Source organism: Dipodomys spectabilis, unplaced genomic scaffold (assembly GCF_019054845.1).
Source record: "Dipodomys spectabilis isolate Male_0828 unplaced genomic scaffold, ASM1905484v1 ptg000069l, whole genome shotgun sequence".
Classification (NCBI taxonomy): Eukaryota; Metazoa; Chordata; class Mammalia; order Rodentia; family Heteromyidae; genus Dipodomys; species Dipodomys spectabilis.
The window spans coordinates 16,491,630-16,513,089 of NW_024870746.1; the positions used below are offsets into that span (position 1 = coordinate 16,491,630).

At 37.4% G+C, this 21,460-nt stretch overlaps 1 protein-coding gene across 1 annotated transcript in view; it reads left to right on the forward strand.

Moving 5' to 3' along the window:
- Ush2a (usherin) overlaps positions 1-21,460 on the forward strand; it is a 635,341-nt gene that overhangs the window by 111,352 nt on the left and 502,529 nt on the right. The window contains exons 12-13 of the mRNA XM_042681986.1: positions 1,437-2,075; positions 13,794-13,977. Coding sequence (XP_042537920.1) covers positions 1,437-2,075; positions 13,794-13,977 — 823 coding nt within the window. The remainder of the gene's footprint in view (positions 1-1,436; positions 2,076-13,793; positions 13,978-21,460) is intronic.

Consider the following 21,460-nt stretch of genomic DNA (forward strand, 5'->3'; position numbering starts at 1 on the left):
CCCTTACTTTAGGACTAATTTTTCAATTGCAATTATAGTTTGAAATAAATGTTTCAACTAGTTCAACTCCACATAGTTATTTAAATACATGAGTATGTACTGAGTACCTAAAGGAAATATTTTCTAGATATTTAGTATTCCATTAAAAATTCTTTGCTTTGTACTGCTCTTTTTGAGGTTAACTTATGTTGTCAGACATTTAAGTTTCAGTGACAAAACATTTTTCTCCATTTATAAAATGTATATATGCACTTCTTCAAAGAGAAGTAATATAAAGAGAAGAATTTACTTAGGGATTAAAGAGGTATGTTCTGAATCACACAACTTGACAAGCAGTGGTTGCTTTATGAGCCAAGGAGAGCATAATTTATATTAATTGAAAATGATAAAATATAGGAGCAGGCAAAAGGATTAAAATAAAAATTGTTCTAGATAAGTTTTATTTATATTAATTATTTAAATGTGCTATACTCAAAAGTCAGCATATATGTCCTCACAAAAATAGTTGTCAGCTTAGCATTTTATTTGTCCTCTGCATAGGTTTATTCAGGTATAGCAAAAATTGTATAGATTTATGGGGTCCAGTATGTTTGGACTCCTCCTCCCTGGTATGGGATCCAAACATTACACACACACACACACACACACACACACACACACACACACACACACACACACACACACACACACACACACACACACACACACACACACACACACACACACACACACACACACACACACACACACACACACACACACACACACACACACACACACACACACACACACACACACAGTGAAATGGTTCATTTAGGTTAATTGGCATATCTCTTACCTCCACAAGCTTTGCAATGTAATGATTCAAAATCTGTTTTCTGATAGACAGCATACTGATTTTGATTCAATATCTATTCTCCTACCAATTTTTAAGTATACAATATACTATTTGAATTACAGCCAACATGGCAATACAGAACACCAGAGCGTATTTATTTTAACTGAAACCCTGTAGTTAGCCTAACATGTTCTTAAACATTGTTAGGCAATTCTAATTTATAGGAAAATCAGTGAGGTAACATACAATTCCATGGTCCATTCAAAGTGAGCATTTTTTGGTTGAAATAGTTCTATGATGCAGAGGAAAAAAAACCCTCAATGCATACAACAGAAGCAGCATTCACAATCTGCATTTTATGTGTCCAAATAATATATAATTACATTTTGTAAAGAACTTTGCAGGGAGGGTTGTGCTTGGGAGCTCAATTCTGCATTGCTACAATGTTTCAAATGTATGAAAAGCTGTCTGCCATGTTTTTGCTCATAGTTTCTATCTGGGCTAGATCTGCAATAGTCTGGTTTGTGTTTTATCTTAATTTGCAGGGAATTGTCTTCTTTTTTTTTTTTTAACCTTTTCACATATATCTTATTTTTAGGGATTAGATGTGATCGATGCAATTTTGGATTTAAATTTCTCCGAAGTTTTCGTGGCGATGGATGTGAGTCCTGCCAGTGTAACCTCCATGGCTCAGTGAACAAATTCTGCAATCCTCTTTCTGGGCAGTGTGAGTGCAGAAAAGAAGTCACAGGACTTCAGTGTGATACCTGCAGAGAAAACTTCTATGGGTTGGACGTCACGGGATGCAAGGCCTGTAACTGTAATGCTGCCGGGTCCCTCTCAGGGACAGTCTGTGATGCTGAGACAGGCCAGTGCCTCTGTAAGTCCAATGTTGGAGGGAGACAGTGTGACCAGTGCTTGGCAGGCTACTTTTATCTGCAGCAGAAGAATTCTTTCCTCTGTCTGCCTTGTCACTGTGACAAGACCGGAACAGCCAATGCCTCTCTGCTGTGTGACAGGTCCACAGGACAATGTCCCTGCAAATCAGGAGTCACAGGTCTTCACTGCAATCAATGTGAGCCTCACAGATACAATTTGACCATGGTCAATTTACACACCTGCCAGATGTGTGAGTGTGACTCCCTGGGGACATTTCCTGGGACTATTTGTGACCCCGTCAGCAGCCAGTGTCTATGTGCACCTAACAGGCAAAACAGGTGTCACCAGTGTCCAGCAGGTAAGGCACCACTGTGGTACACTTTTACAACACACACACACGTCTCTTCTCTTCTGTGACCCCCTCACAAGCGATTCCTGTGTCAAGTTTGTGACTTCCAAGACATTAATCATCAACGTGGTTGTTGTAGTTATAACACAAACAAGGATACAGTTGTTTTACGTGTCCAAGATTATCTGGTATATACGTTGCTATTTGTGTAGAGAAAGCACTTTTGACACATTGCCCATCAAACTTATTTCATGGCAGCTGACACTTAATTTTGCAAGTTTCACTGATTGAAAGCTCTGTGTAAGGAAAGCAAAGAATAAGGTTTATTTTCTAGAGAAAAGCATATGTGAATTAGTTATCTATACAATGCTAAATATTCAGAAGACAGAGTTTCTGAACAAAAGTGACCCACATTCTTTCATTGAAAGTCTGTATACATTGGTATTATATAGGAACATTAGGAATTGACTTTACATGCCAGCAAATGAAACCAAAATGGTCTGTTGTTTAATCTTACTGGACAGAATCCTAACTTTCCATTTCTTTACCAACTGGAAGCTAGATCCTGTTGATGGGTCTCTCTTTAACTTGATATAAATTTTACTGAACTAATACTTTATCATAAATTAATTATGATATAAAATAGAGATATTGGTGTTTATCAGGTGTTTAACAACTTGTTGCCTGTTGATCAAAATCAGTTCTGAGTTGTCTGAGCCTGTAAAAATGAATTTGTTGCTGATTCAGAAGGATGATGCACTGGTCAGGAAAGGAGGGACACCAAAGCTCTTCTACATGTGGTAAAGAGTCTAGCTTAGACAAGGCAAGCTTTAACTTCCTTTTCTTGTGTGTGTATATATTATACAATATATACTGTTATTATTATAGTAAAGATAATGTACAGAGGGTTACAGTTACCTAAGGCAGGTAAAGAATATATTTCTTTTTGGACGATGTCACTCCTTTCCTGACTCTCTTCCAGGTATTTTTTCTTCCATCCCCACCCACAAATTGTGTAGTTCATTTTCAACATAGTGTCTAGTGAGTGCCATTGCTATACTTGTTCAGCCTTTGTCCCATCCCTTCTGTGCCCCGCCCCTTTGCCCTGATGTCCTCTCTGTCATACTCTCTGCCACTCTCTGTCATCATAGCCCATTCCCCTCCATAGCTTTGGTGATGGCTTACAATTCTACCTCCAGTTACACAGAGGAATTATTAGCTGCCTCTTAGTTGCAAATCCAAGAGGGACCTTTTTGGATTGGGTAGTCACCTTGAAGACAGTGCATTATTTGAAAATATGGCAGGAAACATCAGTAAACATAGCTTTCTCGGCTGGAGGATATTCTTCATGTACGAACAACAACAAGAACAACAAAGATGGTGTCCCTCAAATAGGAAGATTATTGAGAGCTGGGCACAAAACTTATCTGAGGGGTCTTTCAACTTAGATTTAGCTTCCTAATTATGTTATCAGTTCATTTTTGGGTATTTTAAATTTATATATTTGACAGTTTTTAAAATATTTTACTTTTTTCTTTTTACTATGTGGACACTATTTTTAAAGCATCTTACTCTTTTTTTGGTTGACATTGTTGAATTGCTGTTATTGTTGAATATAAGGTTATTGTTAAATATAAGATAGCAAGTTGTCTACCCTTGAGCCACCTCCTCAGACTTTTTGTTTTTAAGTATTTTTTCAGGTAAGCCTTCTTATTTTTGCCTGGGGCCAGCCATGGACCAAGATTTCCCTATCTATTTATCCCTGTAGCTGGAGTTACAGATGTGTGCTGTCATACCCATTCTGCCTCAGCTGGTCTTTAACCATGTCCTTCTGATTGCTCCCTCCCAAGTAACTGGAATCACATAGATGTACCATCACTCCTGGCATTTTACTTTAAAATATGTATTTAAACACTTCAGGAATAAGGTTTACTTACTTTTTAAGTAAAAAAAAAAGCAGAAATGAATAAAACAAATGCTGTATCTTTGAGGGAAATTATGTTAAAACATGAACTATATTTTTATTTTATATATAATAAAAATACATATATGCATGTATGTATCTATAAATAGACATATATGAACTATGTACGTGCATGTACATATATAAGATATGTATATATACACATGAATTTACATGTATAAGAAATATATGTATGTAAACATAGATAATATATGTATTTATACATATGGAAAGAGAGAAGATGTTTTGCTCTCAGTGAAGACTGTTGTATCACCCAAATATTTGATGGTTTTCTGGGTGCTTTGTATATATATATATATATATATATATATATATATATATATATATATCAAAACAATTTTAGGTTATTTAAACAGACATCAGCTAAGTGAAGACACAGGCTTTGCCTTATCTAATTCATTCATACACCTGTCTCATTTGATTCCTTCCTGAGATGGAAAGGTACTTGATAGATTCTGAATCTTCTCTTTTGGGTTCTCACTGAGATGACCTCTTGTCTCCAACTCTGTGCTGTTTTCTCCTACCCTGGTCTATGTCCCTTCCTTGTGTATTTAATATAGTATCAACAGAGTTTCTCCTGAAACAGTCCTTTAGGTATAAGTAGGTAATCTCTGGATTTTGTGTTGCTTATCACTTTACTGGAATATGGTTGAACCTTCAGGAATTTTTCTGCTGACTTTATTTTCTGACTCACTCTTTTTTTCCAAGTACTGAAACCACCTAATTATTCTGTAGATGTCATGTGAAAGCCAATTTTCATGCGTCTTCATGCTTTGTCATATTCTCTTTTCATTCACCCCATTGCCAGCCATTTTTTGTGAGTATGTGTGATTCTCCCGTTCTCTCTGTGCCGAGACTCAGAATAATTGTCAAGTATGGATTTTAGTCTTATAAAATTAGAATACAAATGGGATGCAGTCTACTCACTATTAGCAACGTTTTTTGGTGCCATCAGATGAGTTTTATTTTTCCTTTCAAGCTGCCTGTAATTTTCCGTTGCCTGTTGAGCCAGAAATGTTAGCTCAACATTAAGCATTGAGATTTTTAACTGTTGACTGCTTAGGTTCAAACCTGCAGAAAACTTGAATAGAATGTACATTGTGTGTGTGTGGAACGGGGCTGGGGGGCGGGCAGTGCTGGCACGGAGGCTTGAATTCAGGGCCTGAGAGCTGTCCTGTAGAGTACTCTGTTCAATGATGCTGCCCTACCACTTGAGCTGCAACCTCTACTTCTGGCTTTTGTGTGGTTCATTGGAGATAAGAGTCTCTTAGATTTTCCAGCCTGAGCTAGCTTTGAACAGTGATCCACAGATCTCATCCTCTTGAGTAGCTAGGATTGTAGACATGAACCCCCAATGTCCAGTTTTTAATGTACTTTTGAAAGTATCCTCAGGCTCATCTTTTCTTCATGGATTATTTACTAGAAAATAAAGTTTGTGTTTAAGAAATAATAATAAACACCTCAGTGTACTTACTTTAATAATGCCATTTCTTTTTCTGAAGGTGATAGGGGTCTGTATAGATGATCATGAACAGTAGGGCACACTCCTCTGTATGTGTATGGACCATATGTTCTTCATGCATTCATCAGTTGATGGTCCATAGCAAGAAAAATCTTGCCATTGAAGGCACTGGATATCATTCTTTGTTTTCCCCCTTCTACCAAATCATTTCCCCTGCTCCCCGCTGCTCCCCTTCCCCTTCTTTAGGCTCTTCTCATCATGCAGCCAGAGGGAACCTCTTCAAACTTTTTCATGTCTTCATTCCACCCCCTGAGATCTTGTCACGCTTGATAGACCTTAACAGACACCTTGTCTGGAATAGCCATGGGACCTCAGCCCATACCGTTACTTCCATTGTCTGGGTCTCTGTAGTGTTCTTCACAGTTGTTCAGTGCTCCTTCCAGGCATAGGATGAGTACCACCATAGTGACTGCTGCATGAGTGCTTATGGAATAATTGAATAATTACACTAAAATAATCATTTATTAGGTCTCTCTCTGGCCTGCCCCTGATTCTTGGCCTGGGCATAACAAAGGCCTGTGGATGTTTCTTTATACTTAGGGAGGATATAGCGTTCTACCTTGGAAGGAGGAAAAACAAATTGTGGCCTAAGTATCTAATATCATCTTGAGCCACACAAGGTATAACCTACATCTACACATGCATTCCACCTACCTGGGACAAAAGTATGATTTAAGATGTTTTATGTTAAAAGTTGGGCGCCGGTGGCTCACGCCTGTAATCCTAGCTACTCAGGAGGCTGAGATCTGAGAATCACGGTTCAAAGCCAGCCCGGGCAGAAAAGACCGTGAGACTCCTATCTCCAATAAACCACTAGAAAACCGGAAGTGGCGCTGTAGCTCAAGTGGTAGAGCGCTCGCCTTGAGCTGAAGAGCTGAGGGACAGCGCCCAGGCCCAGAGTTCAAGCCCCATGACCGACAAAAAAAAAAAAAAAAAAGATGTTTTATGTTTATTTCTACCTTCTCTTCACTTCAGAAATTCCAGTTTGAATTTTGGTCTCAGGGTTTATAGTCTGGAACACAAAGAGAGAAAAACATGTTTCTGGAGTATCTTTATCAGAATCAGATGTTTCCAGGTAGCCAACTGGGCAATCCAAGCAGCATCATGTACTGCTGCTGTAACACAAAACTTCCATTCTTCTTCCACTTCACCTGAGAGTCCTAGATCCTATCTTGCAGGGTACAAGCATGCACAATGGGTGCATGTGACCAGTAGATGGTTATGAATGTCTACGAGCTGATAGACTGGTCAGTCAAAGGACTTCTGTGGTTGTGTGACTTAGACCCTCTCACATAGATTCGTCTCCCACTTCCTTAAAAAATGCATTATTAAGGAAGGTGTGCATAATGAAATCTCATGTATTATTAACTTAACCTTACTATGAATGTAGGAAGAATAGGCTTAATTCAACTAAAATTTATAGGCAATTTGTTAAAGCAGCAGTGCACGTTAGAAGGTACATTAGAGCCACATTGGTTTTAATATGCCATTCAATAACTTGAACAGAGGTTAAAAATGCTGCTTAACCCCCATTAAGTATTTTTAAAATGCTTTAATTTAAAATTATTTGGAGTGTGTGTACATATATGAATGTACACACACCCACACCAATAACTAGAGCACTAAATATGTTTTCCCAGTTGCTTTTCTCAGTGCTGATGACCTCATAATGTTCAGTAGTTGCACTTAATCAGAGGCCAGGCCGGGGAAGGCATCGAAGGATGTCAAGCCATCCCGAGCCAATGACCCTCCCTTGTCCTTGAGAGCTAGAAGAAGAGGGGGTTTATTGAGGACTCTGCAGCTTTGGTATAACATAGAGGCTAATTTATAAAGCAAACAGCTTCCTATGACATGTTTTGTACTAATAGGACCATGCTTCATGCTTCCCTCTGGTACTTACTTTTGCTTTTATTTTATAAGTCATACAGACTATTAGAATGTAAAGCAAAGTATCTGGTTTCATTAAGAACTATATTCTGGTGGTTAAGTAATATGCTCATAAACTAGAATTGCATGAAGACTCTGCCAGTGGGATTGGAATCAGATGACTGATATTCGATTAAAAATTCGGTGCATCAAAGTTAAGATCTGATTAGGCCATATGTCCTAGTGGTTAGTAAAACAACTTTCTAGGTTAATATGTCTTTCACAGAAAGCACTGAGTGTCAGAATTGGAGCTGCCTCTTGACAAATTATCAAGAAAGGATTTTTATCACAGGAAAAATATGGACCATGATATTAAAAATATCTGGGGGTAAAAAAATGAATATTGACAGGACATTTAAACATTAATTTAGAAGAATTCCATTTTCATAGAAAATTACCTGATAATGATTACAATGGCGATAATATATAGAATTACTATTGTAGTGGGCCTGGCTGTATAATAGGGCTTGATTGTTTGAAAGTTCATTTAATATCTGTTATATATCTGTGATATAGATATTATTTCCCCCCTATAGTACAACAAAGAAAATAGAATTAAATCTGATTTTAGGAAAGCCATTTATAAGTCCAGAAGAATCTGCCCACAGAATCTCTTTTTTGAAAGAATAAGAATTTTGTGTATTTCTTCTTTGTCTTAAATATTGAATAGATAAGCTTGCTTCTCCCATTCAAACCTCACCTAACCCCATGATTCTAGTTTACTGCATTAGGTCCTGGAATGCCATGTTTGTTGTGAAAAATCCAACTAATAGCCATGAAATGAAAATTACCAGTGCCTGGGATACTAAAGTGATCAGATAATGAATCACTAAAGTAAACAGTCCAGAAATGGAATTAAATCCACAAACTAAGTTGGAAGAATTTTAGAGATGATTGAAATGGCATAGAAGAGATATTTCTGGAAACTGAAAAAAAAACCAGAATATAGAAGTTTTGCTATGGATTATGAATACATACCTATGTGCATTCATTATAATCTCGTTATCAGATTTGTCATTATTTCTGTTGTTTATTATTATTGGATTTATATCCTTTGTTATTGTTGTTTCTTATTTATTGGATATGATTCTTAGAAAAATGCTTATGAGAGCCTTTGTGGTATAATCACATGAAGAAGAAAACTAAGTTTTCTATCAAACAGAAAAGTCTAGCAGAAAGTTTGCTATTTTTGATTTGTACCAGTACTGGGGCTTGAACTCGGGGCCTCGGTACTTTCCAAAGACTAGCACCCTACCACTTGAGTCATAGCTTCACTTTCAGCTTTTTTTGTGGGGGGCAGAGGGAAGGGAAGAGGTGTTGGTTAACCAGAGATGAGTCTTACAGGCTTTCCTGCCTAGACTAGCTTGGAATTTGAATTCTTAGATTTCAGCCACCTGAGTAACTAGATTACAGCTGGGAATACCCAATGCCTGGCTGCTTGCTGGGTTTTGAGCAGGTTTTTATTTGTTCTAAAAGCAATAGGCACTTTGGAACAATGTTTTCCTTCTCTTGTTCTATTCTGTCTGTTGATATGGTAAGGATTATACTTAAGAGGTATAATGCCTAATTCTTACACATTATTTCCATTATTTCCTAATAGGTTTATCCACCGTGACCAACACACTCTTATAACTCATAGACTTATATTTACTGTTTTCTTTTTTAATGTTAGGGAGATCATCTCATCTTCTAAAGAGCCACAAATAATCATCTATCTATCTGTCTATCTATCCATTTTACTCATATATTCAATATTTGATAAAAGTCTGTTGAATAAATTAGTTTCACCAGAGACTATGGGAGACTAAGTTTTGTCATCCTAAATACATTAAAGCTTTACAGTTTAGTAGAGAAGCCTAACTCATGTAAGTGTAACATGATATGTGAGGGCAGTAGTGATAATAGCAGCAGTAGTAATAAAGGTATTGATGAATTCTTGAAAGCTGGAGGATATGAAAAACTTACTAGAGGAAATTGACTGACCTGAGCGTGTTTTAAAATTGACTAGGTGCCCATGGCTCACCTTCATAATTCTAGCTACTCAGGTGGATGAATTCCCGAGGATTGTGGTTCAAAGCCAGCTTCAGCAGTAAGTTTAGTAGACTCTAATTCCATAATAACCAGTTGTGCTAGGGGTGTGACTCCTGGTGTGTTAGAGTACCAGCCAAGCAACAATACAGGAGACCTTGGTTTCAAACCCACATACCTATAAAAATCTATATAAAAAATAAAGGAATTGGAGATTAAATCAATGTGAGAACCATAGCCCAGTAGATGAAATGAAAACAAAGCATTTGAATATATATAATTCAATGGGGGAAAATAAAGGTTTAAAATTTGAAGTTATTTTAAGGAAGTTTCTGCTTGAGACGGATGCTGTTAATACTTAGCCATTCAATGACATTTGATCAATTCTGCAAATAATAACTTGAGCATTATTTCATTTTAGAAGATATAAATAAGCCGGATACTGGTGGCTTATGCCTGTAATCCTAGCTATTCATGAGGCTGAGATCTGAGGATCTCAGTTCAAAGCCAGCCCAGCCAGGAAAATCCATGAGACTCTTATCTCCAATTAACCACCAGAAAACCAAAAGTTACATTTTGGCTTAAAGTGGTAGAGTGCTAGCCTTGAGCAAAAAGAGCTCAGGGACAGGGCCCAGCCCCTGAGTTCAAGCCCCATAACTGACAAAATTAAGTAAAATAAAGCCAAATGAAGCATTATTATTTTAATTCGAAAATGGTCTTTGTTGAGCTACTCTTCATTTTTAAAATATTGATTTGAAAACCTTTTACTTTGCCTTCATGGTCTAGGTGAACCACAAATTCCTCCCTAGATACGTCTCTTTATATTATGCTCATGTTCTGTCGTAAGGTGAGCTCCTCTAAATGGCTTGTAATTAGTGCATAACTTCAACATTGCCCTCCTTTTCTGAGTAAGGCCTAGAGGTTAAAGTTTTTTCTTCTTCTCCTATTTCAAGACTATGGAAAAGCCTACTTGTTCATGGTCCTCGAGAGGGACATTGCTTGGAAATGGGCTCCTCTTTTATACTTAGGACTGGTACAGTGCTGTGAAAATAGCCACAACAGGAGATAATACAGCTGCCTTGCTAATAACGTTGAACTCTTCTGAGTTCTGTGAGAGGCTTTTGGATAAAGCAAAGCTCTTTTATGGTGTGGGAGAAGCTTTGCTTTAGCTGTATGACACATGGTCTTCTACTTGAGAATGCTTCTTTTGAGCTCAGGAATTAGCTGAAATAAAGAAGAAAATAACAAATATTAGTGAGCTGGTTGGTATTCTGTATATGTGATCTACCTAATGCAAAGCAATAACATTGTCCTAATGACTATGCTGAAGAATACAGTACGAAATCATTCAAAGGAAAATAAAAACCCTCAAAGGTCAAAGGTCAGTAAATGTGGTACAGAGAGAGGTATGGAATGTTTAGTGAATGGAGTTAATGGAGAGAGGTAAGAACTGTATGAAGTCAAAGAAGAAATTAAGGTCAGTTATCCTCAGCTACATTTGGTAGTTGAAGTTTAAGCAGGAGAGAAGAGAAAATGTTGTTTTCTATAGTGGAGAGTCATAAAAGGAGTGGTAATGGTCTAGAATTAGGCACATTCAGGTAAGGCGAGAAGTAATCTTTGAGCAGGAAGTTACCTGAATCATTCTAATTAGACCTGCTTAAAAATAGGACAACTAAAATACAGGTGGGATTAACCTTTGTAATCAAGCTCCTGAGAAGAAGAGGGGAATTAACCCCCAGGCAAATGCCAGCACAATTTTTCCCTGGGAGATCTGCCTTCCTTTACTTCCAACATGCATGCTTTAACTTTTTTTTTTTAATCTGCTTACATCTCTGATTTTTCTGATGTCGTTCTTTCCCTTTCAAAACTTGAACTATAGAATCTTCTGCACCAAAATGTACTCTCTTTGTATTTACAGCTTTATCTAATAAATAATTTCTTATAAAAAATTATCCTTCATTGGACCAGAGTTCTCGATGGCTGGGAGCTATGGCAGTAAGTCCAAATTAATTCTAATTTGAAGTATCTTTGCTAATGGGTCATTTGGCCAAATTGGAGGGCTGTTAGGACATTCATGCTGCCATCATCATGAACTGAAGGAGGTAGGTGCCTTCCCAGGAAGAAAAACACCAAGTTGTGCAATGGCAGTGCACGTGACTCTAAGCCCTGCAAATCTGTAACTTAGTTCACAGTTGAATCAGGTGTAAGAATAGATCTTAGTTGGTATGGCCATCTCCTGCTTCTGGAAGTATACATATAAGACAAATTGCTGTCAGAGGATTCAAACAAGGGAATAAGATAACGTGGCTATAAAAATGATAGTATTAGTCAATGCTATTTAACTGACTAACCCAGAACCTGAGCTCTTTTCTTTTTCCCCTTTTTGAACACAATGTTTTTGATGTACTGTTCTTGAAGCTGTCTAAGAACATAGGTAGGGGCCAGGAGAAGAAAAACAGTTGGTAATTCTGAAACAATAGCATTTTTTTTCAACTACAGCCTCAATTATGTTTGAGAGTTTCCAAATTCCCATGGTTTCCCATGTAAAACAGTTCCCACAGAAAGATTCTCTTTGTGGTCTTATTCTTTCTCAGTACAACTGATGTTTTATAGATTTTTCAGGTACTGATCATAACTATTGTGCAATTCATATTCACATGCTATAACTTCATTCTTTCAAGTACTTTTGTGGTCTCTCTCCAATCAGTTCAATAAAGTTCCTTGTAGCATTTTGTGTATGTTTACATATGCCCACATATATCACACAAATGGGAAGGACATTTTTCCTTCATATCCCTCACTTGTGATTCTGTAATGTCTAGCATTCATCTTCTCAGTCTAAGCAATTTTAAAGAACTTGCATGAATTCTTAATGATTTTTTATTTCTTGCCTTTTGCTTCAAAAATGTATTTGGGAATTAATTAAAAATCTCTAAAGTGTGTATGTGTGTGTATTTAAGTGTAGTATTTAATGATATTGTCCATTTGATGATAATGTCCATTTTTATTAACTTATTGATGTTTATGGAAGTCTTACTATGTGCAAGCATGGTATGAATGTTAGCAGACCTGTGAATCATGAAGATAAGTTCCACCCTTGAAAGAGGTTCCAGCTTGGTAGAAATGAGATTTGTTATAATTTTTATGAGAACTTAAGGAAATAAACAGGTATACCTAAACTAGACTGGTTAGTAAACTAGCTACCTAAGTATTAGTTACCTAAATGGGAAAATTACTTAACGAAGTTATAGACCTGACTTACATAGAACTGATCTAAGCTGGATGGGTTGAAACCATTTAGATAGACAAAACAGCCCACAGAAAGGCAGTTAGGTGTCAAAATATAAAGAAGGGCTAGCACTGAGTAACATTACAGCTGGAACCTGACTGGAAAATCAGTAGCCATGTCAGCCGAATGGATTGCTTTTCCAAAAGTAAAAAGGAAATTATCAAATAGTTTTAAGAAGAAAAATGAGACATTAAAATGACACTTTGAAAGGTGGTTCCAGATATACTAGGAATAGTAGACTCCATGGGAACCCCAGGGTCAGATGAGTAGTGTTGAGTGGCCTAGGTTTGTGACTTTATTTTTTTAGAAATAATTTTTAACCTGCAGTTTTCTAGTCTTTATAATGGACCTAGTATCTTCACTATTTGCATTGCTTTGAGACTTAAATGAAATCATGAATGTGAATTCCCTGCTCTAGTGCTGGTTAGCAGCCTTAAAACATTACCTAGGGGGTAGTGGGAAAGAAGAAGATTTTAAATGCTTATGAGGTGATGGTCATGGGACCTGGAACCTGGAAAAATAAGAGTATTGAAAGTGGAAGAGTCAAGAGGGATACCTGCTTACCTTTGAAGTTAAGGCAATCATCTTTAAGTCTAGGAACATATCCCATGAGCTGTATTTTTACCAAAAAAAATCCTTGTTAAATTTAAATGTACTTTAAATTTTACTGTATTTTATTTTACTTCCTTTACAAATCTGCCTCTGTGATCATTGCCGGTGTGGATATAAGGGACAAGGACCAGTTTTTTGTTGAAAGCCCACAGAGTAGGTTTTAAGTACACAGAGTTTTTGAAGTCTGGGAGATACCAATATGAAATGTTACTCCGTTTTCTTGAGATATGGTTAACCCATTCCTTAAGGAAAGCTATACCACCTTTATATTGGGAATGGTTTTACTATGTAATCAGAAGGTTCATATTCAGAGATGATGCAAAGTTCCTAAAATAGATGTAACACACCTCATATCTTTATTTCCAGGATTTTATGTGTCTCCAGGCAATGCTAGTGTCTGTGTTCCATGTTCTTGCCATATACCTGGTGCAGTCAGTCATATCTGTGACAGCCTGACTGGCCAGTGTACTTGCCAAGATGTATCCACTGGAGGGCAAAACTGTGACCAATGTGATGACAAGTACTTCGGGTTTGATCCCCAGACTGGAAGGTAAATTGCTAAGAGTGAATACTATGTTTGATATATATATAATATATATGTGTGTGTATAATCATTTATTTTTATTTATATATAAATATATATATTTACATATAAAATATAATATATAGTACAAATGTATTCTATATAAAATATGTAAATATATATGCAAGCATTTTTAGTCTTTTTTAATTTACATTTGCATGTTAAGCATTTTTCAGTAGCAGTAATTTTCTGGTCATTGTAAAGTAATTTCTATAAAAGGAGTTCTTTGTCAACATATTTTGGATTCTTTGACACCTTATCTGTTAAACATAATCGTGACCTTTGAATATTTTATTAGAGTCTGAGAATAATGGATGAAGAAAAGAAGTCTTTCAGTTTAAAAATCATATCATGTGTATGTGGAAAAAGATAGGAGAGCAGATACTTGTGAAACAAAATGCACACAAAAAATTAAATAATGGGTAGACCAGTTGGCTTATCTGCGTGGATCTTCCTGGCCTCTGAATTTACAACTTCCTTGTTATTTTATTGCATCTGTTGATATTTCCCTTGCTTTTCTAAGTTAGATGTAAGCACACGTGGATGAGAAACCTATTTTTGCATTTCATGATATGATTCCTTGTCTAATAGTAGGAGACGTATTGAGTATACACAAAGTAACCCTCTTTCATGCGCATTGCTACGTCTAGAAGATGTGTTACAATGAAAGTTGTGGGGAGACCAAAGCGGTGGGAAGCTGGGGAGACGATGAGTCGTTCTAGAGTTCAGACTCATTGCCTTGGAGTTTCTATTTCCAAGCAACTAGTACTATGTACTGAAGTGCCATGATATCTGACATGTCAGGTCTGCTTGTTTTCAGCATATATGTATACGTTTCAATAAAAGTCAGGGCTTGAGATTATCTGGGTTCTTTTTTTTTTGTCGTTCGTGGGGCTTGAACTCTGGGCTTGGGCGCTATCCGTGTGCTCTTCAGCTCAAGGCAAGTACCACTTAAGCCACAGCACCATTTCCGATTTTTGAGTGGTTTATTGAAGATAAGAGTCTCACGGACTTTTCTGCTGACTTTGAACTGTGATCCTCAGATCTCAGCCTCCTGAATAGCTAGGATTACAGGCATGAGCCACTGGTGCCCAGTTCTTTTATGTTAATTTAAAAAATTAAATATATTTTGTGTTAGGAATGTAACATGGAGACTCAAATATACCAGTGCTTTACCACTTAGCCCCACTCCTAATCCTGTCTGGTTCTTTGAGTCTCTCTGTCTGGCCTTTGGCCCTCATAATTCTCATCACTTGCGCCCATTAGTCTGCAAACAGGTGACAGTGTTATTGTGGCAAAAGAACTGAAACTGTCTTACCTTTTGACTTTCTTTAGAAGTCTTATGGAAAATATTTGTTAAAATAATTGTTGTTCTCGTTAACGACGTGCAAATCCCTGATTCCTCACTTCTGTTACGATAATGCGCTTATCTTGAGAGTTTCTTCTGAGTGAGAACAGAATGCCCATGGTCCAGTGAAAATTATTAAATAAAGAGAAGTCTTAGGATTTTGGTAGGACATTTGGAGCCAGCTTCTGCACATGATACTTCCTGTCCATTCTTTATAATAGTGAAAAAAATCCAGATCCCTCACTTGGAACTTTGGGATTGATTGTTTTCACTCCCAGCCAAGTCTGTCTTTAAATGTTGCTATCTTTTCCATAGTTCTGACCACACTTAACCACAGATTAATGAATTTCCAAAACAGACCAATGATCCTTGTAATGCCTGGGCCCACTGATGCTGGCATTTTGTGATAATCTCTCACTGCATTCTGTTCTACTGATCCTCATCATTATTATTACCAAGGTAACCACCACAACCCCTGTTCATTGAGCAAGTTATCTAAATCGTCTTTTTGTGGGTTCTTTTTTTTTAAAAATCTAAACTCTTAAGTGAAACCTTATTACCTTCCTCATACCACTTTTTCTCCCTTTCCATTGTTCTTAAATTCCAAGCTGGCCTTGACCCCACTTTGTGTCTCTCCTACTTTCTACACATCTCGGTCCTCGGCTCAGTTTAATCCAGGACTGAGGACTGCTTTCAGAATAGTGCTCTGCTATCTATCACTCAGCAGCAGGCCTGGCTAGCACGCCAATTGGCCTCCCTCCGTTAAATTGTGAATTGCAATGTTAACCTAAATTGATGAGCAACAGGGAGAGCAGAGAAGGAGGTATGTATTTGAAAGTACTGAGGGTAATATCAAGAAAGAAAAATTCAGTCAAATAAAAGACTCCATCCTGTCCTTGACAGGGAGTCTAGGAGGCAAAGCCAACGGGTGAAAAATCTGTGTAGATTTAATAACAATAAAGAAGCAACAACCAAAATGATTCAGAGGAAGTGCAGTTTGGAGTAAAAAGATTCACAACTTTTGTATAAAGTTGGATATCTTTACCTACAAAATGGCTCATATGTATATTTTTTAAACACTTTATTGATATATGTAAAATAATTTTTCATTACAACAGCCTCAAACGCAAGCCTAAAGAATCTATACCTCAACCATTACCCTCTCTTGTCTCATATTATACGGATCCATCAGAGACAGTACTTTCTTAGCATTATAAGTTATTCTTGAAATGATAGCTAGGACTTGATACTTGACTAGCACCCAACTTCCTTCCTGTAGAAAAGACACCAGATCCTGTTTTGGTTTCCTGGTCAGCCCTCGTCTTCATTTCATTGCCTTCTATTCCTAGTCTGGGGCAAAACTACTTTGATTTTGGGTGAATCTATTTTCATTCTGACACCTTGGAATAACCGGGGCCATTTTCAAGATGTCTTCTTTTTTGCAGTCTCCTGAGTGTGCTCCGGGGATGATGATCGCCTGTGCAGACTGGAAGCACAGCTTTATGATATGTTTTCCTCACTGTCTCGCCTCTTTGGGATCATTGCCAATCACTTCAGTTTCAATTTCCTGCTCTTGTATATTCTCTAGGACTCTGTTTCATTAATAGAGAACTAAATCTGTAACTCTAAAATTATGTTCTATTTCCAATCTGTGTGCATTTTCCTACTTCCTTGGGTGTGTGTGTGTGTGTGTGTGTGTGTGTGTGTGTGTGTGTGTGTGTGTGTGTGTGTGTGTGTGTGTGTGTGTGTGTGTGTGTGTGTGTGTGTGTAGGTGCCAGTACTGAGGCCTGAGTTTTTCGCTCAAGGCTGGCACTCTATCATTTGAGCCATACTGCTACTTTCAGCATTTTGTTGGTTAATTGCAGCTAAAGTCTCTTGGATTTGTTTACTCTGGCTGATCCTCAGATCTCAGCCTCCTGAATAGCTAGGATTATAGGTATGAGCTACTAGAATCTTAATCTTTTGTACCTAATCTTAGACGAAATCATTATGTACTTTTAATTTTTTTTTTTTGCTTAAACCAGCACATGGGCTGTTCCTGGTATGATCCTCTAGTATTTTTTTCCTCTTGTTTCTCTTTATTCTCTCTTTCTCTTCCCTTCCCTCCTCTGAACTTTGTTCCATCAAATCCTCCTTCATTTTAACATAAATCTTATTTATCATCTGTCAACTATCCTACTCTTCATTATGGCCCTGAAATCTCTTGCCCCGGCTCCTCCTTATAAGCCCTGGAAGCTATTGTCTGATCTCCCACTCTTTTACTGACTGTTATTTTAAAAGTTTGTTTTCCTTGCTTCCCAATGTTCTTTTTTTCTCATCTGTTCCTCAGCCATCACACTTCTAACATGGATAAGCTGAACCTGCAAAATGTACACAGCCAAGAACCAAGAACCAGATGCCTTTTTCCCCCCTTACTATTTGGAGGTGATGGGATAGAACCTAGGGTTTTATGTATGTTAGGCAAAAATTCTACCTTGTTCTACCTTGCTACTTCACCCAGTAGGTGACTTAAAATTCTCATCCAAGTCAAGGAAGGCATATAACAGGATATCATCGGTAAACAAAGGTTTAGTAAAAGAGAATTAAGACCACAATATTTTACCAGTGGGGATGAGGGCACATCAATACTGCTCCAAAGTGGGTTTTCTTAGGTCTTCCATAGACCTTGAAGGGAAGGTTATATCTCCTATAGTAGAGAGTCCTAAGAATAGACCTATCAAATGTAAATGAAGACAGACAGATGAGTCAGGTTTGCATAGGCAAGTAGAAAGCCGCTCACTGGGCACCAGTAGCTCAGGCCTGTAATCCTAGGTATTCAGGAGGTTGAGATCTAAGGATCATGGTTCAAAATCAGCCTAGTCAGGAAAGTCTGTGAAACTCTTACCTCCAATTAAATCACAGAAAAATCCAGAAGTGGTGTTATGGCTCAAGTAGTAGAGTATTAGCCTGCAGCAAAAGGAGCTCAGGGACAGCACCCAGGCTCAGAGTTCAAGTCTCAGGACAAGAAAGAAGAAAGAAAGAAAGAAAGAAAGAAAGAAAGAAAGAAAGAAAGAAAGAAAGAAAGAAAGAAAGAAAGAAAGAAAGAAAGAAAGAAAGAGAGAGAGAGAAAGAAAGAAAGAAAGAAAGAAAGAGAGAGAGAAAGAGAAAGAGAAAGAAAGGAAGGAAGGAAGGAAGGAAGGAAGGAAGGAAGGAAGGAAGGAAGGAAGGAAGGAAGGAAGGAGAGAAAAGGGGCACTCTCTATAATATACTCTCAGAGTTTATTAGGACAAAGATCCGAAGAAGATCTCATGGTTGAGAGGGAGCAAGAACTAGTCTTAGTGTATATACCCAAGCACTCCCTCACCTTTACCAGACTAAGGAGGCCTGAGGAAAGGAGAAAGTGAGATTCTGGTGAGCTACGGAGAACTTTTTGGTGTGAAAGAGATCAAGGAAGCTACCGTGGACACTAGTTGTCTCTGAGATTTAGTTGCTTATTTGTACTATTCCATACTTAATATAGTCAACATAAAATGAGTTCTTTTTGACATCACTTTTGTTTTTAATCTCCTCCAAAAGGAAAAAAGAAGTTTCATGCCCTGCCCTTCTATCTCGATGAAAGGGTTGCACCTTCAAATGCCCATTGAAGTTCAAATCACTCTTGTTGAGTGGACTCAGCACCCTCTCTCATTCAGTAGGATTGACGCTGATATTGAATAGAACAGAACCCACAGGCTGCCATGGGAAAGAGCCATAGAAGACATGTGCCACCACATAAAACAATGCTTCTTTGAAAAGAATGGAAAGAATAAAGCCTCTCATGACCATTTGGGGGCCCAAAGAACTCAGCTAGATTTGTCTCTTACTAAATCATTCAAGGGGAAAGTTTGTGATTTGAGTTGACCCTTCTCTCTCACTGATAAATTCTGCTGTCTCTTTTCACATTAATGTGGATTGTTGTTAGAGGGAAGGTCCTCCTGTACAAGCAAGGACAGAGTAAAAACCTTTGAACATGTGACAGTGGGAATTGTTTGAGTTATGTATATTTATCCCCCAAAAGAGATAAAAATAGATTTTTTTCTTTTATTATGGTTTCTAGTCCTCTTTTTGAATGATAGCATTTTTGAATGTCTTTGTTAACTTCTGGAGCTATGTGTACACACACACACACACACACACACACACACACACACACACACACACACACATTAGTTATCTTGAAAATGTGTACAAAGATGGCTAAAATATATGGGATTTCCATCTAGCATAAGAAATGTCTGTTTCTTGAAGGAAAAAAATTCACTTACAAACTAAATGTATCATAACATGCAGTACAAGAAAACAATTGTCATGATGTAAAATTTATTTTTAAAAAGTTAGTTTAATATCCTTTAAATTCTACGTGCTGCAGCAGATGCTTGCAAAGTTATAGATTCCAAAGTGTATTATTGATTATATTTTATTGTTCAAGGCAAGGTAAAAAGTACCATTTGGGGTGTTGAGGGGTTAGTAGCTTGGTATATAATCTGGGCTGTCTTTGAACTCTCAATCCTAAGAATTTTATTGCTGAGCTAAGAAAAGGTAAAAGCGTCATTTTTTTTTTTTTTTTTTGAGATAGTGTCTTAACATGTAGCCAGACTGGATTTGAACTCCTAGTCCTCTTATTTTACCTTCTCAAGGGCTGAGATCATAGGGATATACCACCACTCTAGGCTATCATATTTCTTAATTGCTTTGGATGATTCATGTAGTTTCTCATTTGCCTTTCTCATTGGCATTTCTGCATTCAGGACTACTTATTCCTTGAAGTTCATTGATACCCTTTTAACCCTTTTCCTTCTTTGCTTCCTCTTTCTTGTGTGTAGCATCGTTTTATTCTCCCTTGGTTTATTTTCCACACTTTCTTAACACTCCCAAGGGGAAAATAAGTAAAAGTCACCTGACTCTAAACTCTTAGAAACAATAATAAAAACATACTCAACATGAAACAGTAACTTCCTGTGACCAATCTGAGAAAGTTTTCTCCTGTATCCCTTCAAGTGGTTCATTCTTTAAAAGTCACTGATAGGGTTAAAAAAAAAAGGGAGCATGTATTTGAAAAAGCTGATCCAAGTGCAAACATGACTCCTTTTGCTTCTGACACATAAAGCAAACATGATTTAATCAGTATTGAAAACAATAAAGCAAAAAACTTCTGCCCACTGAGAAATCGATAAGGCAAAAAAAAAAAGTACATTGTATTTGTCTAACTTAAAAACAATGAGATAAAAATGGGCCACATTCAATTTGTCTCAGACCTATATTTGACACAGTATACTTCCTGGAGTTGTCCTCAAGTTGACCTGTAACTGACTCCTCTTTCCCACAGCTACCAACAATCTTCTAGTTCTTATATGGTCTTCACATTTTTTTGATTATGAGTTTCTTTGCTAGTACTTGAATTTGGACAAAGCTATTTTGCTGACTGGGCTTTCTTGCTGGGCCAGCTACCACTCTACCACTTGAGCCAAGCCTCCGGCCTAGCTTTTTGCTGATTATTTTGGAAATGGACTCTCACAAACTTTACTGCCCTAGCTGGCTTCACAATGTAATCCTCCAGATCTTAGCCTCCACAGAAAATTAAGACTGTACCAAGCCACCAACACTAGTCACTCTGCTCTGTTTACATAATGTCTATATGCTACAATACCAATTTCTTTTGTTTTTTGGCTAAAAATAAACCCTTTCTATATTCATTAGTTAGCGTTGTTTCCCATTACTTATCACTTAAAAGTATTTGTTGCCAGTTCTGGGATTTGCATTTATGCCCTTGGGCTTGGTAAGCAGGTGCTCCACCTCTTAAACCATACCCTGAGGTCTTTTAAGTTTCAATTATTTTTCACATAAGTCTCCTATTCTTTTTTGAAACCAGGGCTAGCCTGAGATTGCAATCCTCCTACCAATGTGTCCCATATAACAGGTATGACAGGTAAACATTATTCCACCTGAATTATTAGTTGAAGATGCTCTCACTAATTTTTGCCTGGAATAGCCTTGAACTGTGATCTTCTAGATCTCTACAACTTGGGTAGCTGTGATTACATGTGTCACCTATTGCCTGTGGCCTCACTATCTGTCATATTTACT